Source organism: Cajanus cajan, chromosome 8 (assembly GCF_000230855.2).
Source record: "Cajanus cajan strain Asha chromosome 8, NIPB_CcT2T_4, whole genome shotgun sequence".
NCBI lineage: Eukaryota > Viridiplantae > Streptophyta > Magnoliopsida > Fabales > Fabaceae > Cajanus > Cajanus cajan.
In genome coordinates, this window is record NC_138524.1 from 50,854,362 (window position 1) to 50,882,335 (window position 27,974).

Consider the following 27,974-nt stretch of genomic DNA (forward strand, 5'->3'; position numbering starts at 1 on the left):
ATCAATCTCAATATTATCATTTTGATTAGACACAGGTCCGTCTAATTTCTTCCCACTCCTTAAAGTAACAGCATTAACATTTTCAGCTGGGTTTGCAACTGTTTTACCTGGGAACTTACCTGGAGAATTGTTTGAACTAGGCATCAACTGTGCAATTTGATTTTCCAGCATCTTGTTGTGGAGAGTAATATTCTCAACCTTGACAGCAAGGTTTTGAATAGAATTTTCCATTGAATCATTGGTCTGTTTTTGATTAGTGACAAAATTCTCCATAAGGCTTTCTAATCTTGAAACACTTTGTTGAATTGAGGGTGTCTGTACTGGATTTCCTTGCCCATTAATGAAGTGATTGGACGGACGGAAATTAGGTTGCTGATTGCTACTTCCTTGAACTGGGTTATTCTTCCAAGAAAAGTTAGGATGATTCTTCCAACCAGGGTTGTATGTGTTGGAATATGGATTACTCTTCTCTCTTCGAGGAGTGTCATAGAAATTATGAGAAGCTGCCACTTGTTCAGTAGTATCTTCTTTTTCTCCATTAAAAATTGAGGTACAATCTACTGCAGTGTGCCCTTGTTCCCTACAAAGGTCACATACTTGATTTGTAGCCACTGAATTAACCTTAGCTTTTTCCATCTTGTCTAATCTTTGATTAAGAGTATCAAATTTTGCTAAGAGTAACTCAATATTGTTCACTTCATATCGCCCCGGAGTTCCTTTCCTTGCTGTGACTTCTCTTTCACTGTATTGGCTGTGATTTGAGGCTACATTTTCCAAAATAATCATGCAGTCATTAATAGGTTTCCCCATGAAAGATCCTCCAGCTGCTGAGTCTAATATCATGGTGCTTTGTTGGTCCAATCCTTCAAAGAAAAATTGGATGGTAAGCCAACGGTTGAAGCCATGTTGTGGGCATGCTTGAAGATATCCTTTGAACCGCTCCCATGCTTCATAAATAGTCTCTCCAGTGCCTTGTTGGAAATTAGTGATTTTCTTCCTCAATTCTTTAGTTTTAGAAGGAGGAAAGAATTTCTCTAGAAAAGCTCTTTCACATAATTCCCAAGTTGCTATCTTTTCTCTAGGCACTGTTCTTAGCCACACCTTTGCCTTATCTCTCAAGGTGAGTGAGAATAAGCGGAGTCGCATTCCATCAGAAACTTCATCATCAAATTGCTGGGTCTCACAGATTTCCAAGAACCCCTCTAAGTGGTCATTAGGATCTTCTGATGGTAGTCCTCCAAAGGTGTTCTGTTTGAGCATATTCACCAGAGAAGCTGGTACAGTAGCTCCAGTTTGCATCTCCCCTCCAGGTATCCCACGAGCTATGGGTGCAGAGTAATCCCGAAGCGGTAAATTATCTCGTTGTGCAGCCATGTCAAATTCTCTAGAAAGGTTTCTTTTCCTTCTCAGGAGAGTTCTTTCAATCTCAGGATCAAGTGGTGTTGGTTTCCCAAGACGTAGAGATCTCTTTTGCATTAACCCTAAGGCACTGCAAAAAAAAAAAAAAAAAAAAAGAAAGTGACCCGTGAAATCTGAATTGGAGAAGTAAACACTAAAAAAAAAAAAATTTTTTTTTTTTTTTTTTTTTAAATTCGAATTAAAATAATTGTAATTTAAATCAAGAGACGTAGTCCCCGGCAACGGCGCCAAAAACTTGATGTGTGGAAAACCGCAAGTGTACGGTTGTCGTCAAGTAATAAATATCGAATCACAGGGACTACGTGTTTGACCTAGAATTACTAGTATTTTAATTTGAATTTTAAAACAGATGGAATTTTTGTTTTGAGATGATAAGATCAGATTCGATGGTAAAAGAGATAGTAATGCAATTAATGAATAAGATAAAACTTTAAGATAAGATAAGGAGATTTCCTGGAATCTAGGGTTCGCACAAAGAGTTCCAACATTATTGAATTATTATTTTCATTAATTAATTCTATTCCATCTTGAAGGTAGTCTTAACCTAATTTAATCCTTGCACCTTCTCAGGCTACGAGGATGTGTTTAATTAAAATTAATCTCTACTCTCGTGTTAATTACGTTCAATTAAGCCCATTAAGATCTTTGTTAATCTATTGCTCCTCGAAAGCTTAAATCTACTCTCGTGATTTAACACTCAAGTCTGTTCCTTTAGGTTCCGATAATTAGGTTCTCCTCTCAGTTCATCCCTAATTATCTATGATTATGAAAATTAAGATTAATTGTTTATCATAATTATAATCAAGTTCTCCTCTCAGTTCATCCTTAATTAATGTTATTATGAAAACAATAATATTAAAGTTCATATATAAAATATAAAAGAACAGATCAAGAATTGGAATAAATTTAAGAAACTGAATAATGCATTAATAAAGAGGTTCTCAGAGGCTAAGCCCTGATCCCAGAAAAAGGGAAACTACTCACAGGAGTTCATAGTAGTTCTCCAAGAAAAAAAGAATAAAAGAAAAGCAAACCTTAGAGTCGATGGCACAGGCGCCCAACCTTCTCCAAGTGTCAAAAACTAAAAACTCTCTCCCAAAAAAAAAATCCCTGTTCTAGGCTAACCTAATCTAATTTATAACCTAAAAGGGTAAAAAGGTAAAACTACCAAGATAAAAATTACAAAGATAAAATAAAAAATAAAACATAAAACTTAAAAAGCTGGGACGCGAAGTGAATCACGGCCGTGACTGAGAATCACGACCGTGATCTTCTCTGGAGCACATCTATGAAGGGTCAGTGGCGTTCACGGGTGTGATTGGGAATCACGGCCGTGATTTTCTCTGGTGAATCACGGGAGTGATTTAGAATCACGGCCGTGATTTTCCCTGTAGCTCAGCATTTCCTCTTTAATTCTTAAATCTTGATCCTGCTCAGAGAAAACACAACACATACCAAGAAAAGCATAAAATAGGAAAATGATATAAAAATTTATTAAAAACATGAAAGATATGCATGATTATGCTATGAATTCTTGTGAATTAAAGTGCTAAAATATGAGTAAAATACACAACATCAAGTATACCTCTCGGGCCCTCTAGTACGATGCCAGCTCTGCTTCCTCCAAGATTCAAGGCACCATCAACTAACAAAATCCATTAAGTCTCCCTAACACTATACTCCTCAATAGGTGAAGTCAATTCCATCACGAAGTCTGCTAAAGCTTGAGCTTTGATCGCCCCTCTCGGCTCATATTTGATCGAAAACTCTGATAGTTCAACTGACCACTTCATTATCCTTCTTGCTAAGTCAGGCTTTTGTAGAACTTGTCAAATTGGATAATCGGTTCAGATTACTACTTCATAGCTTTGAAAATAGTGTCTCAGCTTTCGTGTAGTAACAAGTATCGTAAGAGCCAGCTTCTCAATCTTTTGATATCGGGTTTCTACTCCTTGCAACACCCTGCTTACGAAGTAAATAGGAACCTAGGAATTCTCCTGTTCTTGTACCAGTACGGTGCTGACTGCTTGGTCTGATGCCGATATGTAAACTAACAAAGGGAGATTCATACGAGGTCTTGTCAAAATTGGCGATGATGCAAGCGACTTCTTGAGTTCGATGAATGCCTCCTCACATTCAACCGTCCAAGCGAAGTGATCATTCTTTCTTAAACATTGAAAAAGCGGTAGCGCTTTATCAGCTACCTTTGAGAGAAAATGTGAAAAGGAAGCCATTCTCCCTGAAAGCTGTTGAACCTCCTTTAATGTTGCAGGGCTCCTCATGTTTATCATTGTTGAGCATTTGTCGGGGTTTGCCTCGATCCGAGAAACTTACCTTCTTGGACCCCGAAAGAGAATTTTTCAGGATTCAATTTAAGTTGGTATTTGCCGATAAGGTCGAATAGTTCCTGGATATCACCAAGGTGTTGATCTACGCTCATCGACTTCACCACCATGTTATCCACATAAGCTTCCACATTCCTACCCAGCTGGTTTACTAAGACCTTGTCCATCAATCTTTGATAAGTCACCCTCGTGTTCTTTAAACCAAAAGGCGTGACCCTGTAGCAATAATTGGCTTGGTCTGCTATGAATGCAGTTTTGTCTTCATCTACCTGGTGCATTCAGATCTGATTGTACCCCGAATAGGCATCCATGAAACTTGACAACTTATACCCTGACGCGTCATCAACCAAGCAGTTTATGTTGGGCAACGGATACGAGTCCTTTTGGCAAGCCTTATTCAAGTTGGTGAAATCCGTACACATTCTCCATTTTCCACTACTCTTGCATACCATTACCACATTTTCCAACCAAGTCAGGTATTGGATCTCACGGACATGGCTTGTTGCCAACAACTTTCCTGTTTCTTGTACGATGGCTTTTTGTTTCTCCTCGCCGAATTTTCTCCTCTTTTGGATCACAACTTTTGCACTTGGATCTACAATAAGTTTATGGCACAAGAAATTAGGATCTATACCTGGCATATCGTTGAGTGCCATGCAAACATCGACATGTTCGCTCTTAATACCTTTATCATCTTTTCTTCGTCTTCAGGGGTCAGAGAAGTGCCGATTTTCACACTCTTTCCTTCCGTCATTACTACCTCTTTAACATCTTCAGTAGAGGTGCGTCGGTGATCAAAATGACTCATTCTTGGATCCAATTAGATAGATTGGACTTCTTGTTCCACTTGTGTGGCATACAAACACCTTCTTGCCTTTAAACTATCCTCATAACACTTTCGAGCGACCTCTTGATCCACCTTAAGGATTCCCACATCACCATTCGGTAATGGATACTTAACTTTTAAATGTGATGTCGATACCACGGCTCCTAATTTGTTTAATGTTTTTCTTCCTATTAAAATGCTATAGGATGATTGAGCATTCACTACCAAATACTGAATGATCACCGTTTTCATCTGAGAGCCCTGGCCAAAAGTTGTCTCCAAATCGGCATATCCCCTAGCAACAACTTGGTCTCCTGCAAAGCCCACCAGGGTTCCTGCGTAGGGGATAAGTCAGTCGTTAGGGATTTTCATTCCCACAAAAGCTTCCCAAAAGAGGATATCAACAGAACTCCCATGATCTACCAACACGCGCTTCACATTATAACCCTTCACAATCACAGATATGATGATGGGATCATCCTCATGGAGAGCCACTCGTTCGTAATAAAAATCCGAGAACGTAATTTCGGGTTGGGGAGGTCTTCTAAATTTCGATATGGATAACATGGAATGAGCATAACTTTTTCGAGCAGCTAAGGTGATGCCTCCTCCTGCGAATCCCTTTGCTATGGTATTGAAGTCCCCGTGAATTGCCTTTTGGTGAACTTCAGCGTCCTTCACCGAGGTCCTCCTAGGGGGTGATCTCTCTTTCAAACTTTCGCTTTCAGTCCTCGTTCTGTCTCCATGACCACCTCGACCTACCCACCCCATCAGATTACTCTCACCCTTTTTAAGGATGAACTTCTTTAGGTTTCCTTCCTTGATTAGACGTTCAATCTACCTCCCCAAAATGAAGCAATTTTATGTACTATGCCCATGAGCTCTATGGAACTTACACCAATCGGTCTTGAAAGGGCCAAGCTATCGATAAGTCTAAGCTGGAAACTCGAAAAGTGATGCATTATTAACATCATGCAAAACTTTACTCTTGGTCATGTTGAGTGGGGTGAACTTTTCTTGCTCGTCACCCCTTGTCCACCCTTCTCTCGATCGGCCTCTAGAATTCGACTATCTAGAGCCTCCATCTCCTGTGTTGTAATGATCTCTCCTTTTGTTCGAATCTGATCATGCGCGAAGGTGCTTATTTCCCTATTTTCCATTGGCGACCAACTCTTGATTTTCCACGGCCTTTTTGTTGATCTACCCTTAATCCATCTTTATGTGGCCTAATGCAAAAGCTCTTACCTCTGACATAGTTTTGCAATTTGCCCTTTCCAGTGCGACGTCGAAATCACCCGACCTCAAACCCTTTTGGAAAGCTATGACCGCCATCTTCTTGTCCAAGGATGTTATTCGCAAAGCAATTTCATTAAATCTCTGGAGGAATTCTTTCAAGGACTCTCCTCGTTGTTGCTTGAGATCGAACAAGTCTGACGTGATTAGTGGCTTTTTCTTATTCATGGCGAATTGCGCCATGAATAATCAACTAAACATGTCGAAATCAGTGACTGACCGATCAGACCACTAAACCAATCCAGTTCCACCTTCTTCAATGTTCCCATAAACAACTTACAACAGACCCCCATGCTCCCTCCATAGATTAACATTTGAGCACAAAAGTTCGTTAGGTGTTGGCTAGGATCTTGTGTCCCATCAAACGGTTCCACTTGAGGTATCCTATGATCCTGTGGGATGGCTTCAGATTCGATTGCCTTTGAAAATGGTCTAAAATCCCTCGGGACTTCCATCATACTATCTTCTTCCATTGTCCTGAGATTGGTCGTGATTTTTGCTTGCATCTCATCTACTTGTTTTCGAATTTTTTCTTTCTCTTGTTTAATGGCTTCCTCCCTCTCCCTAGCTCGAGCATTTTCTTCTCTTAAGCCGTAGATTAATGCCATCATCTCCTCCATGGTAGGGTGTTGTGCGTCCTAATTTGGTGCGCCGCCTCTCGCCATTTTTTGTAACCTTTGTTCTCCTTCGAGTTTTTGTATTTCTTGAAGTTTTACCGCAGCCCCACGGTGGGCGCCAAAATGTTCCGGCCAAGGGGGAGTCTAGGATTCTTCTCCTAGGCCAAGCCTCCCAAGCCAGAGCATTTACGTGAAATCTGTGATCTGCCTTCCTAGCTCTAGGGTTTTAGGTCTTATACTTTCTTGTTCATGGGCCTCATGGGCCTCATGAGCGCGAAGATTTTCATGACAGTTTTTATTTGGGAATATTTGATCATTAAAGATATGATTTTACCCCTGATACGATCACCATTATTAAAGGCCCCCATCCCACGTTTCGCGGTGGGCTATTGTCTTGGAGATGGCGTCTCGGTATTTGCCTATCGATACTATAACGATAAGCTCTGTGGGAGTTCAATAAATGTTTCCCAAGTATGGTATTGGATTAATACCTATTTAGAGGGGTTAGATCAGATTTTGACCGAGACAGTATACTTGCCTTTCATCCCCAAGCCTGTAAGGCGTAGGGGCTCAGTTAGCCATGGTATCAGATTAATACCTATTTAGGGGGGTCAGATCGGATTCTGACCGAGACGGTACACTTGCCTTCCAGTCCCAAGCCTGTAAGGCGTAGGGGCTCAGTTAGTCATGGTATCGAATTAATACCTATTTAGGGGGTTAGATCGCATTCTGACCGAGACAGTACAATAACAAACTAAATATGCATCATGAAAAGAAAAGAAACAATATTACATTTTAATTATTTAGCAACATTTTCTTTCTTAAATTCTTACATTTGTTAAAATGTTACTATATATATTGAATACATAGGTTATTTTGTAACATTTTTTTGAAAAATGTTACTATAGATAGAGTAACATTTTTTATTTCAATATTATTCTTTCTAATTGTTTTAAAAATTAAAGTCTCATGTCGAGTAAAAAAAATGTCACATAAGTTATTTTCAATATTTTTCATGAAAAATGTTAGTAACATTTTTTTTATCTCAACATTATTCTTTCTAATTACTTATAAAATCAAAGTCTCCCATCGAGTAAAAAAAAATCTCTCATCTCTAATTATTACCCATAATTAAAGTCTCACATTGAATAAATGTATGACTCATAAAGAGTATATATAATCATATAGTTATATGTAAGATAAATAAACTTTGATATTTGATATATTATTAGTGGTGATTAATTAAGAATATCTTCGAATTTCTCTTAAAGAACTCCTAAGAGTTTAGTAGATATAATAATTGATAGCAATATTTAAATTAAAATTAATTAATATTTAATAAATTTAACAAAGATTTAACAACATCATTAAAATATTACAAAAATATCATTTTGATAACATTTGAAAAATATTACTTAATTGTATAAAAATATTGTTTATATATAATTAATAATATGTTGTCAAAGGAAATTAGTAATATTTATACATAATTAGATAATATTTTTTAAATGCTACTAAAAAACTCTTTATGTTATAGTGAAAAATATAGATGACAAAATGTAAAAACGTTAATACATCATCACGTCGATATCAAAGAATCCATTGTCTTATACACTTCTCTCATTTAAATTTTTTATTTTCCTTTTTACCCTTTCAATTAGTAAAAGGTCATATACTTATTTGGCTTCTCGTAAACCAATTTGCATAGCTGACCAAAGAAACTCTTTTATTAAATATTTAAATACATAATAATTCTTTAAATACATAATATCTATAAAAGAAATACTAAAACAACAATATTATTTTCTCCTTCAACAAATAATTGATATTATATATTTAATATCTAGTTGTGAACTAATTTTTCACGCCAATCGATCACTACTATATATATAGCAAAGCTACCATTGTACTATACTCCATTAGCTCCAACAAATCACACAGATTTCATAAAATCCAGAGCAATGAATTTGCAAGAAGTAAGTGAAGAAGACAAATTAAGCCAAGATTGTAAGGAGTTAGTTCTCTCTCTCCCTAGAGAGAAGGGTTGGATATCACCTTATCTCTATTTATACCAAAGCTTTTGGAATTCATCAACTGAAATCCAAGCCATAAAAAATTTTCAAAATCACTTCCAAGCCAAAGACAATGATGTTATCATTGCTAGTGTTCCAAAATCGGGCACCACTTGGTTGAAAGCCCTTACCTATGCCATTGTCAATCGCCAACATTTTCCTTCTTTAGAGAACCACCCACTACTTAATTACAATCCCCATCAACTTGTGCCTCCATTTGAATTTGTCCTTTATGATGATATTTATGGCCAAATACATGACTTATCCATTATGACTGAGCCAAGACTTTTTGGTACTCATATTCCATTCACTTCATTGGCCAAATCAATTAAAGAGAGTAATTGTAGAATAATTTATATTTGTAGGAACTTGTTAGACACCTTTGTGTCTACATGGACTTTCGTTGACAAAATTATGCCCGAGATTTTACCTACATTACCCCTAGAGGAAGCTTTTGAAATGTATTGCAAGGGGGTAATTGGGTTTGGTCCATCTTGGAATCATATACTAGGTTATTGGGAAGAGAGTCTTGCTAGGCCAAATAAGGTTTTGTTCTTAAAGTATGAGGACCTTAAAGAAGATATCAATTTTAATGTGAAAAAAATAGCAGAATTTTTGGGTTGTCCTTTCACTCAAGAGGAAGAAAAAGATGGAGTGACTGAAAATATAATCAAATTGTGTAGCTTTGAGAAGATGAAGGAATTAAAGGTAAATAAATATGGAACAATGGGTGAAGGAAGGATAATTGAGAACAAGAACTTCTTTCGAAAGGCCGAAATAGGAGATTGGGTAAATTATCTTCCCCGTTCAATGGTTGAAAAATTATCCAAAATCATAGATGAAAAGTTAAGTGGATCAGGTTTATCATTTAGAGTGTACGACCTTAATTGATAGTGCAAGGTTGCCAACTATCATATTATTGGCATCCTTATCATATATAATAAGTAGCTAAATAACCGTGCATATGGCTAAATTACCATGTGTGGCACAAATGTTAGTGTCTTTTCTTTCTTATTAGAATAAAGAGGTGTAAAATGTATCAAAGACAAAATTGCTACCTCGATTATGATCATTTGGAATCAGCAGGATGGCAAGTGTGTATTTATGTTTTATGATTATATTTACTTCTTTTAAGGTCTTGTGTTAACATGGCTTCTTTATTTGTTTGTGGAATTCTGATATTCTAAATTAACATTTACCTTTGGCATAATGTATATGTTTCCTAATCTGGAATTATCCCAAAGTGAAAAGTCATAGTCTGTGGAGTTTAAAAAAAAAAAAAAAAGATGGTAATATTACCAACAATGTTACTATTCCACCTACTATATGGATTTCCTGGTAATGACGTTAAACTCTTTCTACAATGAGAAATTAGTATTCAACCCTCTAAATTATATCACCTTTGTAAATAAAGATATTGAACTCTAATTTTATCTCAATCAAGAAAGAAATATTGAAATACTATATCTGAACAAAAAAAAAAGAATAAAAATATCAAAGAACCACTACTAACCTCTCCTTTTTCGTAAATCAGAATTTTATTATGTTTTAACGTTTAGAAAAGTAAATAAAATTAATGAATGATTGGAATTTAACCTTAGGATTGGGATGTGTTGTGATTAATAATTTAACCCTGATCTAATATATGGGACTGATTAAAAAATTAAAGTTTGAAAGAGTTTTGATCCCTTAAGTAGAATAGTTGTAAGATTTTACTCCTTTAAATTTTAATTAAACAATGTTTAATCCTTCAAATATTACAATTGTATAATTTTAATTCTTTAATTTTTAATTGAACAAATTTAATTTTTAAAATACTACCAATGTATAATTTTAATCTTTTAAATATCATAATTATATAAATCTTTACCTATTTAAGTTACGTATATTAGTAATTTTAATAATAATAATAATAAGTATATATTATTTAATACATTAATAAAAATTATAATGTATGTATTTTAAGTAAGTTAAAAATTATAAAATTATAATTGAAGAGTAAAATTGTAATTCAATACTTGTCATACAAAATTTGTTTAATTAAAATTTAAAAAATTAGAATCTAAGGAACCATAACCCTAATTAAACCAAAAATTAATTAAAGATCAATTACGGCAAGATCATACTTCAATATGTTTATTTATCTGCGAAGAAAATAGTGCAGAGGGATTTGGATACCTTTGTCAAAATTAACATAAACAATCGAGGAAATTTGACCTAGTTTTCTAATAAAAAAGACACTCTTGATCATGGGGCTTACTTCGCAACTCTACTAAACCTTACAGAAGGCATCTTACGACTTAAATCTAACAGTTTTATCAGGTGGAATGAAACGGATAAAAAGCATTATTCTAAAAAGATAAGCACAAAGAAATGTGCAAACTGAACAAGTAATCTAGGCATTCAGGAGGCAAGGTTATACAATTCAGAGCTGTAAATGCAATCCAAAGATTTCAGGAAACCATGTGAATAATTAATAACACCAACAAACAAGTTAGCAAATCTTCTTCAGCATCAAACCATACTTAAGTGTAGTGGTGTGCTAATCCCTTAAGCATGCATGTAATTGCTAGTATTCATTGATTGGATGATTAATTTATTATTGTAAGGTTGGATAATTAATATGAATATCTACTGTTCGATTGGTGTTCCATGAAGTTAGGAGATTTATAACATAAAATCTATTCCCAAAAATTCAATATGAATTTTTTCTTTCAATTTTGGAGGCACCCCCTTAAATATTGGTTTATATGAGAGATGCACAGAAAAATAGGAAATGAAAAATAAATTAATTAATTAACATCACAGACTATTTTTTGCTTTAAAACGGCCACAGGTCACCCCAAATAGATCTTTTGGCCTGATGATGCAATGTAGGATTCTTGCTCCGTGTTACCACAATACGGTCATATGAACCCTCTGAGGCATCCCTTTTGGTGGACCTACACACATTCATTGTCACTTGTCTACCCCTTCTCACAGGCATGAAGACAATCCTGCCCCAGCCACCTCCAAGATCAGCACTCTCTCTTTCTTCTTCCTTTTCCTCCTCCTCGTCATTATCATCAGCACCGCTGTCAGTTTCCACCTCATCGGAATCGTAAGTTACCACGCTTACTGCTTCTTGAGGAATGACACTATTTTCCGGATCAACAGATTCATCAGTTACTGCATCAGCTTCTTCATGAGGGGTATCATCAGCTTGTTGCAACTTCAACCAGTCCTCTGAAAAATGAAGAATAATAAATAATAATGGAAATGAAATAGTCCATAATCTCAAAAGTCCTTTCATGTATACCATGAAAAGGAAGCTGGTTTAATATCAAATCTGACCATATATTTTGTTTCAAAGTATTTTAGAAGAAAGTAAGCATGGAGGCATGTAACAAGTACCGTAGTCAATTTCAAGATCCTCTGGATTTCTTTTTGCATGCTGCTCCTTCAGAGTCTCAAATTCCGTACCATCAAGGGGCCAAGGTTCCCTGGTACAAGGAATGAATTAAAAAAATTAGAGTTACGTAGGATGAATATACCTATGCCTCAAAGATATGAATTATGCCATTCAATGATCATGGTAGGAAGGATCAGAAACTGTTGCTTTGTGAATAGACATTGTGAGTCGCGTGACCTTAAGAAGAACTCTCGGCATATTTTGTTAATTTTGATATACTATCGGAGTAAATATTTTTACACTGTCAAGAAATTAAAAACCACTCTAAAAATGACTTTTAAAGTATTTATCACAAAAGTTAACAATATTACCATACATATCAATCGATGATTGAATAGCATCATGAAAAACCTGTACATTATCGATGCATTCTAATTAAATTCTTTTTGTTATTATATTATCTATATTGCTCTAGTTCAAACATGAAAGATTTAAATAAAACACTTGCCTTGGCCTTGGTCCTCGCCTGAAAACAACATAGGAAAATTTCTCATCTTCAAAGCCACGTAAAGGAACACCCTTTGAACGCTGTAATGATGAAATTTAACAGCAATAAATTTCTTATGTTAACCCTTGATATCACAGGAAAGGGAAGTGGGAATGTGGGAACATGATTCTTTCCAACACAAAAGGTAAAAATATGGATTAAGGAGAAACCTTGTAGGCACGTTGTGATGAAGTCCTTTCCAAACGCTGAACAAAATGACAATATTTTCCAGATTTTACCAGTGGACAAGTCCCATCATGAGGACACTGCATGAAGAAAATTTACCAATAAAGGAAAAATAGATAAGAATGGGACAGGCAGAAACAGAGGGAGAATGGGATTGGTAGAACTGCAAAATTGGAAAAGATGTCGAGTAAAAACGTAATATACTTACTGGCGCAACTACAAATGCACCAGCCTTCTGAGTGATCAAATCTTTACAAACTTCATTGTTCTTACGAGAAGATTTTCGGTATTTCTACAAAGGCAGCAAATTCCATGCTTTGTAAGAACAAAATATTAACAAAAAAACTTCACAATTGTGACGACAAAAGACAGAATACAAAGATTATTTGTCAGTTAAATTTTTTCTTAAAACTAGTAGTAAATTTACTCTTTCTTCCAGCCATAATATGTGAGATCTCATCTGAGCTATAATATTAGATCCATGAGGTGTCCCTGGTTCAACCAAAACCTACAAGAATTAAATTTCACATATGGAGATAACATTAGATAAAAGATTCAAATAATTAAGCATAACAGTAATTTATGAAATCAAAAATCCCCTCATTCATTTCTTTTAAAAAAAATTATTTTCTATAATAGACATTTTCCTTTTCTCCAACCACTCCTTTTCCTCTACCAATTACTTTTTTTACTTACAAAAAACGTTAAAACAACACCAAGCTAGTAAGTAATATAAATTATTTATAGGTAATCCTCGCTTTTACTAGACAATAACAGTACAAGCTAGAAATCGTACCAAAACATCCTGAGTTAGATCCCAAAGCTGGCGAACTATGGTAATTCGATCCTTTATTGATGGAATCTCTCCAAGAACATAGGACTTCAGCCAATAAAAAATGATTGCTTGCAATTAGCATCAATTTATGAAACACATAAATAATTTATAAGCCTAATATATGAAAAAATATAATATCTAACAAAAGCATAACCATTTCGGTGTTACAAAATAGGTAAATAGGGTAGTAGAATAAAATAATAAACTGAAAGAACAGAGAAAATTCAGCTGAACTATTTACTTTTTGTTTCAATCAACATGTAAAAATTAGATGGAGGAATAGATTAGCCAAGTTAGTTTATTATCTTAGTACATGAACCTTATAGAAATAGTTAATAATCCACTATGTTCAATAAATTAAGTAAACAATTAGACCTTCAAATCCATCTTATGTAGCCTGTAAATTAGAGTTCCACACATGAAACACTACGCAAAATGATGGGAACCATGGCTGTGTTGTTGGGTTGGAGGAGGATCAGTTGTTGAATCCAAGTCCAAGTAAACCAACCATGTGGAAGGTTTACTCCAGAAAGAGCAAAAAGACTTCAGGAACTGCCATGTATGGCAGTTACTGGTGGTTTATGGGTTGTGTAAGGCAGTCATTTGTAGAAGAAAAAGAAAACTGCTGTTTAGAGCAGTTTCTGTGAGAGGGGAGAGTTAGTTATGTTTATTTAATTATATATTGTAAATTTGTAATTGAGAAAAGGAGAGAATATGTGTGATGAATGTTAGCCTTTGAACAGACAGATATTCTCTGTTATGTTATCGGTTTAATTTTATCTTTTGGCACAAAATATTCTTTAATTTTAACTTTTGGCAACAGACATGATGTGGTTTGATACTTTGATCCGTTATTGGTTTCAGTTGATACTAGATAAGGATGTTGCTAAAACAATTTATTTTAGTACACTAACTCAGTCAGAAACAGATTAACTAAACCAATCCAACATGACAAATTTTAATTACCATGTTGATCCCTATTGTTTTGTGAATGATAGATTCCAAGTAATATTATAGAAAGATTGAGTAGTATGAAAAGAACTTTGGGTCTAAGCCTTGTATATTATTCAGCAAAAGTCTGGATCAATACAAGCAAGGGAAAATACAATGAGGTATTCAAGAGACCTCTTCTCTCCTATGATTCTTTATCCTCCTCCCCCCACTAACTCCCTTCCTTTTTCTATTTAAAGACCTATTCTGTTACAGTTTTGTCCCCCCTTCTATGCCTAGTGTAGACTCTTAACTATTGGTCTCCTATCAGTGAACTTTACCTTTTAGTCCTTATAACTAAAACCATTTCATTTTAGTCTCTATACATACCATTTTTGTTTTCTTTTAATCCCGATAGTTTCACAAACATTAGATTTTAGTCCCTATAATAATAGATGACAAGAACTAAAAGGAAACAAATATGATATATGCAAGGACTAAAATGGAACACTTTTAACTATAAGAACTAAAAGGTAAAACTTATGAAAATATAAGAACCAAAAGGGTAATTAAACCTTAATTTTATTAGACGTCCATTTTTATCTTTGAACTAATTTCATATTTCTCCAGGCCTATTAATTGGTTGTTTTATTTTCATATGTTTGTGTACAAGCTAAATTGAAGAACAAACAACTCATTGCTAATGTGTAAAAATCCAAAATAATAAACTTAATTACTTCCATCTTGATTATATATAAAGATCAGGTGTGCAGGTTTAACACACATTCAAATAAACAATTCTTATATAGAACATTTAAAGAAATTGGGGGTTAAGATTGGGGTATGGCCATCGAGTGGTGACAACAGGAAAATGTTCAAATTTATTAATTTGGTTAGGAGGAATAGGCATTACTGTGGATGCCTATGTGTTGTATTTGGGGGGAGTTGATGCTACATTGGGTATTGCTTGGCTTGAAACTTTGGCCAAAGTGCTTATCAATTGGAGGGAGATGTCCATGGTCTTTAGTCAAGGGGAACATGTTAAGTTGCAAGGACAGGTTGGACAAGGAAGATTTTCCAATGTGATAGAAAACACTCTAAAAAAGGATGATCTTGCTGTAATTTGCAGAGAAATCGAAGGACTGCCACCAAAAAAGGAGTTGATCAAACTATTAATCTTAAGCATGGGGCTGAACCAGTAAGTGAGACCTTATAGATACCCCCATCATCCACAAGTACTAAGGATGCTGTAGCAAGGTATTATTCGCCCCAGTTCTAGTTCATTCTCAAGTCCTGTAATTTTAGCTAATAAAGACTCAACATGGCACATGTGCATTGACTATAGAGCCTTGGATAAAATAACTGTTAGATAAGTACCCAATCCATGTTGTGGATGAATTGATAGATGAGTGGCATGGAGCCAAGTACTTCTCCAAATTGGATTTAAAATCTAGCTATCATCAAATTTGGGTAAAGGAAGAAGATGTGCCTGAAACAGCCTTCCATACTCATAAAGGCCATTATGAATTTTTAGTCATGTCCTTTGGGTTGACTAATGCACCTGTCACCTTCCAATCCATCATGAATCAAATTTTCAAGCCTTACTTGAGGAAGTTCGTGTTGGTTTTTATTTTTTTAATGATGTGCTGGTTTATAGTAATACCTACCTGGGAAACTCACTTAAATCACTTGGCTCTAGTATTCGGGGTGTTGAAGAAAACAAAATCTGTTGCCAAGGTGTAGCAGTTGATCCAACTAAGGTAAGAAGTGTTTTAGAATGACCAACCCCAACAAATGTGAAGGAAGTAAGAGGATTCTCGGGACGAACTGGATATTACAGAAAATTTATTGCAAATTATGGCAGAATAGAAAAACAATTGACTGAGCTGACAAAGATAACTTCAAATGGAAACAAGGAAGCAAAGCAGGTTTTTGACACTTTAAAAAGGGTGGTAACTACTTCACCAGTACTAGGTTATCCAAACTTTGATCTTCCATTTGAAATTGAGAGTGATGCTGGTGGTAAAAGTATTGGTGCAGTGTTGATGCAGCAAAAAAGTCCCACCGCACTTTTTAGTAAAGTTCTATCATTCCAAATCTGTTTATGAAAAAGAGTTGATGGCTTTGGTGTTAGCAATTCATCATTGGAGGTATTATTTATTGGGACAGAGATTTGTAGTTTATACCAACCAAAAAAGTTTGAAACACTTGCTGGAACAGCAAATTACCACAGCAAACCAGCAGTGTTGGATGGCCAAATAGTTGGGTTTTCATTTTGACAGTGTATAAGCCAGGAAAAGAAAATAGAGCGGATTCCTTATCTAGAGTGTATGAAGAATGTGAATTACAGGCTGTCATTTCTTCTCCACTGTGGCTGCAAGGAAGAAAGTTGCAAAGATCCAGCATTGGGGAAATTGATTGAAGAGTCGCATCAGAATCCTAATGTAAAACCAGGCTATTCCTTAAGCAAAGGCATTCTACTTTAAAGAGGAAGGTTGGTGATTCCTTTTGATTCGACTTTAATTCCCACTTTGACACAGGAGTATCATTCTTCTGCTACATGGTAATTAAGCCTTAATTTTATTATCGAGGTTCATTTTTATCTTTGAACTAATTTCATATTTTTCCAGGCCTATTAATGGGGTTGGCTTATTTTCATATCTTCACTGTACAAACTAAATTGAAGAACAAATAACTTGTTGCTAATATATGTAAAAATCCAAAAGAATAAACTTACAGCAATTACAAGGTCATGCCCTCTGTCTGATTTACCAATACTTTTAGAAAGTGCTTGAATGCTATCATAGCTATGAATAAGTGGCAAATTCTTGAGACCTGTGTAATAAACAGCAGAACAAAATTCAAAGTCACTTTTAAACATTTTCAGTTTTTCTCAGGAAGTTCAGAAGGGAAAGATTTCAATATCAATCTTAAACAGGAAAAATCACACATTATGCATAGCATTAGTTAAGAGGAAAATCCAGGAACATAGTACATGGTAAGGAATTTAGCAGTGACTGGAATGACTGTATTCAGCACAGCAGTGATTGGAATGGCTTAGGTACCACCACTAAAAATAAGCATTTAAATTTCCTAATGAAGAACCAAAGAGATCATGGCAGGTCAGACAATTTCTTAAACCTTCTAATTTCACTGGCAGTCTTCTATAAATAGATAAAACCAACCCATATCTTTTTTTTATTAAGTTTTCCTTTTCGAGTAAATTTACTTTAAAATGAGAAAGTATTACTTCCTCTAACAACTGCTTGAAAAGTGAAGTAATCAGAAAGTAGAGTATACCCTGTGAAGTTTCTTTCCTCAATGACCACTAAATAATCTAGAGGAATAATTTTGCAGAAAAAAATCTGCAGGGTCAACTGGCAGCATTGCTGTCAGTTGTTAGGTAATTACTGATTAATGATGCTGAATTCTTGAAAATTGACTTCCCAACTCAAATCACCCCTCAGTCATGACTCAACTGAATTACATACTGAAATTTCGAACAATTTAATAACCTTCATCTTTTCTTCACAAATGCAGGATAAATATTCAAACTAATCTCAATCAAGTCATATGCAAACACCTCTAAAAAAATTCAACAAGGATCATAATCCATCAATCAAAATCCTATATAAAAAGAAATGAATTTTCTATATTCACAATAAAATAAGTCTATTATTTTATCTTCAGTGCACCAGAGAGATCACACTCATTATAAATATCAGTGCAGCATCCTCTGAAACATGGCCTTTGTCATGCATCCCATGAATCATGAGGTGCATGACCCAAATCACCAAAATTGACCTTAGTCCTAATGAAATAAAAATATATGAAACAAAAACAAAAAAAAAACATTGCAAATATATATTAATTAAGATAGGAGAATGCACACTGCCCCAATTTTTTATACAAATGCAAGTCTATACAATATTTTCTGTAGATATGTTCTGCAACTTTGGCAGAATAGGATTTGTTTTTGCAATCCAAAAATTGTTGACATTTATTCATTGAATAAACACCCAAACACTTAGGTGATGACCAAAGTAGTTCCCCAAGAGTACCAACACTATGTCAGCACCCTTTTGCATGCAACATTTCTATCAGTGTGGTGTACCCCATCCGGATAATTATGTTTCCAGTATAATATGATCTATTACTGATTACTGATCCCAGAATGCATTAGGACATATAAAGGTCTCAGCTCTCTAATCAAACACATTTTTTAAGCACTTAAACCGCACAAAATTCACTAATAATATACTAGTTTGTTTAAAAATAATGTCAAATGACGAGGAATTTGGTAATCAATAAACAATAAGCTAAATTACAGTTACATTCAATGATTTCAACATAACTGTCTAAATGTACATCTAAATGGGTCATCTTCCATTGCTTCAAATGGACATGCCAGGTAGGGTTGTTGCTCTTCTAGTTCTAGCTTTCTCCTAAAACCTAATATGCTTTAACCTCCCACACCTCAATTTGAAAGCATTAAGAAACTTATCTTGTTTAAAAATGTTAATCAACATTTACCTTGTATAAGGCTCCGACCTGCACGCTGCATTGACTGTGATGGTTCTATTAAATTAACTTTCTGTAAAGATTTTGGCCAAACTTCTTGCAGTGCCCTACATCATCAGATTTGAAAGGCAATGAAAAAAATTCAAGAACATAAATAAAACCTATAGTATCAAAGTTAACCATTTTCCAGAACAAAGTTCAAGAATTTTACCAGAAAGCTGAACCTGTCCCAGCACCAAAATCTAATACCCTAGATGGGGAGAAACCGGGAAGCCTTCTGCGAACCTAAAAAGATAGTTATGTAGAGATTAACTTCAAGTCAACATTTTATTCAAGACTGAAAAGCTTTTTTTTCTGGGAACTCATTAAAATAAAAGGTTAAAGTGAACATAAGTCAAGGAAATACATGGTTCACAACAAAAACAATAGCCTTATCCCACATAGTTCACATCTGAAGGAAATTGAAACATAACGTATGGCAGATCCTACACCCACATGCAACTTGGAATTGGAAAATAAACAAAGAAAAAATACAAGATGAACAAGAATACACTCTAATCCCACATATTAGGCATTCAATTCATTATTCACTTTGACACATGAATTCACCCTGTTTGACTAAAGTTTGAATTTAGACCTAAAACATTTTGGCACAATTATTGCTTCCATATGCAAATCTATTCTCTTCTGACTCCATTACTCAATCTCATAAGAAAGTGCATTTGTCACAAATCCTTTCATTTGTGTCAACCGAAACAACCCCTTTCCTTGAAGAAACAATTTCATTAGAATCTTAATGTTTTCTTATATTTTCATGTATGCACTCAAAATCATTGTTCACACAGTCTTTTTCTCCTTTCATTTTTGTTCTAACAGGCTTCCTCTATTTACTTTGCAAAGGAAAGGATTAACATAAAATAAATAACTCAAAATCCATTTCACCTAGTGATGTCATAGCTTTCAACCCCAATTCTTTAATCATATATTCTCCCTTCTTTTGTTTATATTTTTTCCTTAGTTGGAATAAGTTTCTTTCCTACCTCCTTAAGTACTCTGTAACAAGCAGAGTAAACGGCAGGCATTCGAGAAGCCACATAAGCAATGGTCTCTTCATCTCTATATGTGAGACCAATGTCTCCATAAGAGCTTGTAATCTTCCAACGTTTTGATTGCTCAAAAGATTTTAAAGGGTCTTCAACTATCTTCTTCGCTGTGGTGGTTGCCAGCTGTAGATTGACATCCTTGATTTCATTGAAGGATTGAGACAATCTCAAGACTTTCCTCTTCATATATGGCTCCTCCTGCTCTATAATCACAAGACCACCATCAACAATTGCAATCACAGATATGAAAATATAGATATATATTGCATATAAGGAGAAAAAGTTAGCACAGAGAAAACAAAGAACCTTGAAGATATTTTTTAATGGCACGGCGAAGACGAACAGGGACAACAAGACAACGCTCAGATTGTTTGGCTGCATAGCGGAGAGTTTCAGGGGTCACAATTTTCTGGGCAGTTTCAGCTATTGTCTGGGTAGCCATGCTAACCCAGGATTTAACAAATCTCTTTTGTGGTCCAAGCAATCAGCTTCCTGTATCATTTTGAATTTAGTAAGCTACCAAAAGATTTTATAAACATAAAAAAAAAAAAAAAAAAAATTCTCATCCAAGCACCATAAAAATGAAAGCCAAACAAACTACACAAAATTAAAACCATTACCGTTTCTCATGCTAGTTCTTTTCATTTACAGATTTCATGTTTTTTAAGTAAGAAAACAAGGCTACAAACCAAATATCCATAAAGCAAATCTTTTCTCTCACAAACTTAGCAGCTCATATTTTTCTTCATTCTCTTTAGGTGTTTCAAATTTTTCAAGCACAGAGGTTGAAGTTGTCTAAATTAAACGGATGTAATTTTTTGCTACAAAATTGCAATAGAAAAAACTTCATTAATTCATTCACATGAATTAAGCGTGAACCGATCACCAGCACACTGAGAATTTGATCAACAATCTAAGGTAGGCCACATCATTATTTATTTTTAGTTTTATTTTATTTCTTACCTTTTTATTTAAAATTTTACATTTTATCAAATGGATACCCATAATAAATGGGGCGGGTGACAGAGGACTACTAACCTCCCCCGCCCCATTGCCATCCCTACCCAGGAGCCACCCCAAAATTTTTCCTGTAACTGGAAGAGACTTGCAATAGTAATGGTAAAATATGAAGAATTAGCCCATACAAAAATCTTTTAAACATCAGAAATATACTACTAGCAATCGTGGTACATTTTGGGCTCAGGAAATGACTTGAATGCTATAGTATTTGATTAGCTACATTGCTACAATAATTTCAACTATAAAAGAACAGAATACAGGCCCCTAATGATTAAGGTGAATAAAAAAGTAACATATTAACAAACATATCGTTATCAATATTAGCAAGTAACTATACAGGTTTAATACTATAGTAACACATGCGTAGAGAAGGGAAAGGTATTGAAACAGGATCTCAACCCGAACATTTACAGCATCATACTTAAGCAAAATAGATACAAAATCTTCAATCAGGAATTTTATCAAACAGTTTATGAGCAAAACTTGACCAGTAAAAATAAATGAACGAAACTACCTTCCTTCTTTTTCACTGCTTGTCACAGTGCTGCGGAGAAATAAAGGGTATGTTTGGATGGTAGAGGTGCATGTGTAGTGGGAAATAGCTCTAAAATTACTTCATATTTTGGGTTTAAGGGGTCAAGTAGTTGGAGGGGTAACCCCCCAAATTCAATTAGGATAATCAAAATTTAAGATCGAAATGCAATGCAATTCAGACAACAAATAAAACCAAATACACGTGGGTTTCTCACCCTCAATTGTTCACAGCATCGAAACTGAGGTTTCTCGGAGAACCCAGAAGAAAAAAGACTACCTTTAGTTTGGGGAGAGAAAAACACAACAAGTGGCATGAAGAAGATGATGGAGCCAAAGGGCGGGGATGCTGCTAGGTGTGGCGGAAAGAACGAAAACTGATAAATCCCTCGTTTAATGATTTGCTACAAGTACGTAGTGCTTTTGTTTTCAAAGTAATACATGTACGTGGTTATTTATAGAGAATATTAAAAAATAAAATAAAAAATTAAAAGATATAATGATTTGCTAAAAAAAATAGAGATAAAAATGATTGCAAATTCTATTAAAGATTGTTATTGTTATTTTTATTATTAATGAGGTTGGAATATTTTATGTCTTTATTTATTTTTGTAAAAATAAAAAAATTGAGAATAATTTTGTGTATCATCGTGAAAGAAAATGAGGTTTTAGTGAGATGGAAAGTGAGAGATGAGAAAAGAGGGGAAAAAAAAAGATAATTGTATGAATAGTGAAAAGTATTTTACAATAAAAATGTAACATTGACAACTACTTAATGAGGTTAAAAGACTAAAATGTAAAAATAAAAATTTAGATAAAATAAATGATTTGATTTTTTTATGAATGTTTTCAAGGGCAAATGTTTCATTAGAAATGAAAACTAAAAGTAATTAGGAGAGAAAATATCTCATATAAATTATTATTATTATTAAATTAAATATTTTAAAAATTTATCTTATGTTACTATTTGAACCAATTGATTAGCTCATATTTATGTTCATAATTCACTTGATTTTCAAGATATTGGACACACCATGGTTGATACACAACATTAGGTGTAATCAATTCCTTCAAAGTCATCTGACGATTATCCATATTTTTAATTTTATAATTTTCATAATTATGAGAATGAAAATCAAAAATAAAAGGATCAACAAAAGTAAGATTAACAATTATAGAACTAGTAACTACACTACTATTATCCCTAACTTTTAACCTATGAAGTATTCTTTTTATCTCTTGATCCAAATCATATGAAACTCCAGGATTAGATCTAGTCATACATTACGGAACACATACAAGGTATATAATAACTACACAACTACAGAATTGAAAAATCAACAAGAAGTCAAAGTCAATAGAAAAGTCAAATATACATCTGACAAGTCTTATAACATGCAAAATGCTACGAAATGAATTTTAAAAAATATTTTAACACCTGAACATCCTTTCATCTCATATTTCCTGTTTTTTTGTAATTTTTTTCATAATTTTTAAAAATGTCAAAAACACAAAATAATTGAAAAAGTGATCTAAACGAAGGAATTTGGCAAAAATGACCCACAATGCCCATATCACTTTGTGATATGACGCCTTGATGTATGAATTTTCTACACCTTCTGGCAAAATTTCAACCCAATCGGAGCTACTTCAACTAAATGACCAAAATACCCTTGTCAAAAGAATTTAGAAACTCCTAGAATATGAAGGGATTTGGCAATTCTAAGGCTAGCTTACCACCAAAAGAGGTAAGTTTGCTCATAATCACGCTTTACCTTAGAAGACCAAATTTCACCTTAATCTAACAAGAAATGAAAATTTTGGCTAGGGTCTAGAGACAAAAAATAGAAACAACTTTAATGTCTTCTACTCCTATGATTTTTACTACTCCTCTATTTTCCTTTGTTTCCATCCTTTGTTTTAGCAACCTACTTGTAATGTTAGAGACCAAAATAAGGGCAGAAAGAAAATAGAGATAAATATAAAGATGGATATATAAATAGAAGAAAAAAAATCAAATTATTAATACTCGACAGAAAGGTTAATAGATATAGAAACAATTAATAGGAGTGATAAAATCAAGACACAATGACTTGTGTCCCCGGCAACGATGCTATTTTGATAGCATTACTGAATCACTATAAAAATTACTAGATTTTCACTAAAGATTTATAATATAGAGAACAACTTAGGTCATTCTTCTCGAAGACACAAGCCAATAAGATCTAAAATTATCATGTAATTAGAAAGGGGATTTTTATGAACAACAAAGAGAATTTAGAATATTACAAATAGAAGAAAAAAATCAATCAAAAATTACATCGATTCAAGAGGTTGAAATTCCATCTTTAAGGGTATTAACGAAAGTCAAATTAGAAGAAGCAGAATGGGTCCAAACCCGTTTGGATCAATTAAATTTCATTGAGGAGAAAAGGTTGAATACAATTTGTCATGGGCAATTATACCAAAAAGATTGAAGAAGGCATTTGAAAAGAAAGTACACCCTAGGGAGTTTCGAGAAGGAGACTTAATGCTTAAGAAAATTCTACAAGTTCAGAAAGATCGTCTTAAACAACTTTTGTAGTTAAAAAGGTTTTCTCTGGGGGAGCCTTGATCCTCACAGATATGGATGGCAAAGATCTCCTACATCCTATAAATTCTGATACAGTGAAAAAAAAATATTATAAAAATAAATAAATAAATAAAAATGCTCGCTAGATTGAAAACCCGAAAAGGGAGATCTAGGCAAAAGTTAGAGCGACCCGCTAGGTTGAAAACTCGAAAGAGCAATCTAGGCAAAAAATAAGGGTACAAAAGAAAAATAAACGCTCGCTAGATTGAAAACCTAAAAAGGTGATCTAGGCAGAAGTTAGAGCGACTTGCTAGGTTGAAAACTCGAAAGAGCAATCTAGGCAAAAAAAAAAAAAAAAAAAAAAAAAGCTCGCTAGATTGAAAACCTGAAAGGGTGATCTAAGCAAATTCAGAGCGACATGCTAGGTTGAAAACTCGAAAAGGCAATCTAACATATAAGCATCATGCCAATTTTCAAGGTATCAATTGGGGCCAGACACGGCAGAGCAAAACAAACTGGGGCAAAAATACATTGAATTATCCTCTCAAACTTTTTCGCGAGCAATCAAGGTTATTGAAGCGTAGTACTAGTATTGTTCATCTGGAAAGTGTCACTCACATAACAACTACCTCCTATTGCTACCGTTGTATATATTTGTCATTCTTGTCATACAATGACTTCCTTTGTAAACACATTTTTACTCTCTTGAATAAGATTATCCTACCCCCTTGTTGCCAATTCTTTTTGTATTTTATGATAATATATTGAAAAGAAATGCATTTTACATCTAAAAAGAAAATTCAAGGCATTACAAATTATTTTTATGAGTTTTAAAAGCCATAATATGCTTGATAATTTCTTGATAAATGTTACAAAGCGCAACCAACAAGATAACGTTGTTTCAACTCATAAGTGCTTACAACAACTTAAGGGTAACCCAAGGGAATAACCAACTGTCATTCAAGTCAAAAGTGTTCAAAGGCCTCACTCATCAATGATCCTTGGCTGTGTGTCACGATGAGGAATTTCTGACCCTAAAAAAAAAAGCAAAAGCAAAAAGGAAAGGAAAGAGAAATAAAAGTTTAAGTCTTGAAAGTTGTGTCTCATAACATTTTACATCATATCACCATTGCATCACATTTCATTTTCATCTCTTGCTTCCTAGAACTTATGACGTAGAGCTTTTAGGCTAAGCACTTGCTTCACATATGACTTTCTATTTAAGTCCAGTACTTACCTGGCACAAGTTACATTTTCTTTTGTATAAGCCCAGTATCTACCTGGCGTGACCCATCGACCAACTTAGCACAAGCATTTGGTCGATCCAATATCAACATTAGATCGATCTTGCACCAGTATTCAGTCAATCTAGAATAAGCATTTAATCAATCCAGCACCAACATTTGATTCAATTGGCACCAACAATCAATCCATCTAGCACAAGCATTCAGCATTAGCATTTGGTCGATCCAACACAAGTATTCGACCACTCCAGCATAAGCATTCAGCTGATCAAGCACAAGCATTCGGTCGATCCAACATAAGCATTCGGTCGATCTAGCACAACCATTCGACCACTCCAGCACCAACATTCAGCATTAGCATTCAGTCGATCCAGCACAAGCATTCGACCACTCCAACATAAGCATTCGACCATTCAGCATTAGCATTCGATTGATCCAGCACAAGCATTTGACCACTCCAGTACAAGCATTCAACATTAGCATTCGGTCGATCCAGCACAATCATTCGACCACTCTAGTACAAGCATTCAACATTAGCATTTGGTCAATCCAGCACAAGCATTCGACCACCCCAATACAAGCATTCAACATTAGCATTCGATCGATCCAGCACAAGCAGTCGACTACTTTAATACAAGCATTCAACATTAGCATTCGGTCGATCTAGCACAAGCATTCGACCACTCCAGTACAAGCATTCAACATTAGCATTCAGTTGATCTAGCACTAGCACTTGACGATCCCAACACAAGGGCTATGTCTCGGGTAGCTGGATAAAATTAATTCACATCTTTATTCATTTCTTAACACAAATGATCTAAATTACCTTATTTAGATTATTTAATAATAAATAAATAAAGAGGGGCAACTGTGAATAACCAATTTTATCCGGACCCACAAAAGTAATGAAATGGACGTCTACTATGTAGAGGAGGAGCTCCCAAAGTATGGAGCCAATACCCTATGACAACAAGGAAGCTTGAAGCCCAAACAATTAGTTTTAGCAGCCCAGAACGGGCTGGTCCAAAACCGAAACGGGACGTTCCAACTTACTAAAAAAGACCTAAAATCCTAATTGTGAACAGGTCATTCCCAAACTGAAACGGACCGTTCAAAACCACCAAAAAGGTCTAAAACCCTAGTTTGGGACAGACGTTTCGAGTTTAGAACGGGTCCTTCCAGGTTCAAATTTAGCTCACAACTGAATGATCCAGAACGGGTCGTTCCAATTCTGGAATGGGCCCTTCTGGCCAGGTTTGACATCTATAAATAACAGACTCGAGCACAATTTTCGAGGATGGAAAAAATTGAAGAAAAAAAGGCGAAAAAAAATTCATCTAAGCTTCCTTACAGCTCGAAAATCCTTTCTCTTTCTTTCTCTTTGTAATTCTTGAGTTTTGTGAGGCATCTGTGTAGTGTGAAAGGTAGCCAAGAAGCACCTATTAGATCATCATATTTGAAGATTCAACACGATAAAAAGTTCAACAATTCATCCGCCTCACCTTTGGTATCATATTCTTTTCTTAACTTTTTTTTATTTTTTGAAAATAATTGTATGTACAAAGTGAATGTGATTTGTTGTCTTCAAGATCATTGTTTATAAAGTATTTAATATACAACAAATAACAACGTCAATTGAATAACATTTTTATCTTTGACGTTATTTGATTTTGAGGGTTTAATGATTAATCATTTGCTAACATAAATTCTTATACAAGTTTCCCTTTTTTTAAAAATAAATAAATAAATAAAAGAGGTTTATTTCACATATAAATTACCTTCTCGTATGTAACGATTTATGAAGTTAATTGAGTAGCGTTTCTACCTTTAATATCATATAAATCATATATTTTTAGGGGAAAATAAATATTTATGAATTTATATAATTTTGCGCAATTAATTATAGGTACTATTTTTACAAGCGTCGTAAGGTGCTAATACCTTCCTTACACGTAATTGACTTCCAAACCCAATTTTGATTTTAAAGATTATTTTTAATGAGTTTTCCAATGTTTTTCCCTTAAAATAAAATATTGGTGGCGACTCTATTGAAAAACAATGTTTTCGTCATCCCGTCGTGATCCCGGTTACGACAATGACCAACATGACTGATATGCAAACCTATACCATTACCAATATTGACAGAATCAGTTCTAGTGTAAGCACTCTTCATGGATAGATTGGATTCATCATGAGTAATATGATGAGATGCAACCGAGTCTACGTATTAGAGAGGATCAAGCACAGTTAAAGGAGTTGCAAGAGTAGTGGTCTCCAAAAGATCATATTCACTAGGTTGAAACTGAGTGTTATTGGCCTAAGGATTATTCTGATACTCTTGATTGTACCTATAATAATAGTTAAGAGCAATATGGCCAGTTTTACCATAAATCTGACATGTGGGTTTATTTTGATTCCAATTGTTTTGGCCAGTCTAATTCCAATTTGAGCGTCCATTGCCTCTACCAGTATTAAACCTGCCTCTATCGTTCCAATTACCACCTCTATTATGAAATCTTCTT

At 34.5% G+C, this 27,974-nt stretch overlaps 2 protein-coding genes and 1 non-coding gene across 6 annotated transcripts; 2 read left to right on the top strand and 1 right to left on the bottom strand.

The window, feature by feature from the left end:
- Window positions 1–898: 898 nt before the first annotated feature.
- Window positions 899–1,005, top strand: LOC145950995 (small nucleolar RNA R71). The gene has a single exon (XR_014428821.1). It is a non-coding gene; the product is annotated as a small nucleolar RNA R71 (small nucleolar RNA).
- A 7,399-nt stretch (window positions 1,006–8,404) lies between these two features.
- LOC109818891 (cytosolic sulfotransferase 15) lies at window positions 8,405–9,719 on the top strand. The gene has a single exon (XM_020384428.3). It carries the CDS (start codon window positions 8,462–8,464, stop codon window positions 9,461–9,463), a length of 1,002 nt encoding a protein of 333 aa, XP_020240017.3. The 5' UTR covers window positions 8,405–8,461; the 3' UTR covers window positions 9,464–9,719.
- A 1,501-nt stretch (window positions 9,720–11,220) lies between these two features.
- LOC109818887 (copper ion binding / methyltransferase) lies at window positions 11,221–22,052 on the bottom strand. Of its 4 annotated transcripts, none has more exons than XM_083062276.1 (13): window positions 21,917–22,052; window positions 20,392–20,577; window positions 20,023–20,283; window positions 19,194–19,267; window positions 18,995–19,089; window positions 17,199–17,296; window positions 13,493–13,576; window positions 13,124–13,204; window positions 12,905–12,988; window positions 12,681–12,776; window positions 12,472–12,551; window positions 11,966–12,054; window positions 11,221–11,797 (listed from the first exon to the last, which is right to left on the bottom strand). In XM_083062276.1, exons 2-13 carry the CDS (start codon window positions 20,464–20,466, stop codon window positions 11,394–11,396), a joined length of 1,521 nt encoding a protein of 506 aa, XP_082918402.1. In that variant the 5' UTR covers window positions 20,467–20,577; window positions 21,917–22,052; the 3' UTR covers window positions 11,221–11,393. The 4 variants fall into 4 exon arrangements, with proteins under 4 accessions (XP_082918402.1, XP_020240013.1, XP_082918403.1 ...); XM_020384424.3 differs by having other exon boundaries at window positions 20,023–20,288; XM_083062277.1 differs by having other exon boundaries at window positions 21,855–22,046.
- Between the last annotated feature and the right edge of the window lie 5,922 nt (window positions 22,053–27,974).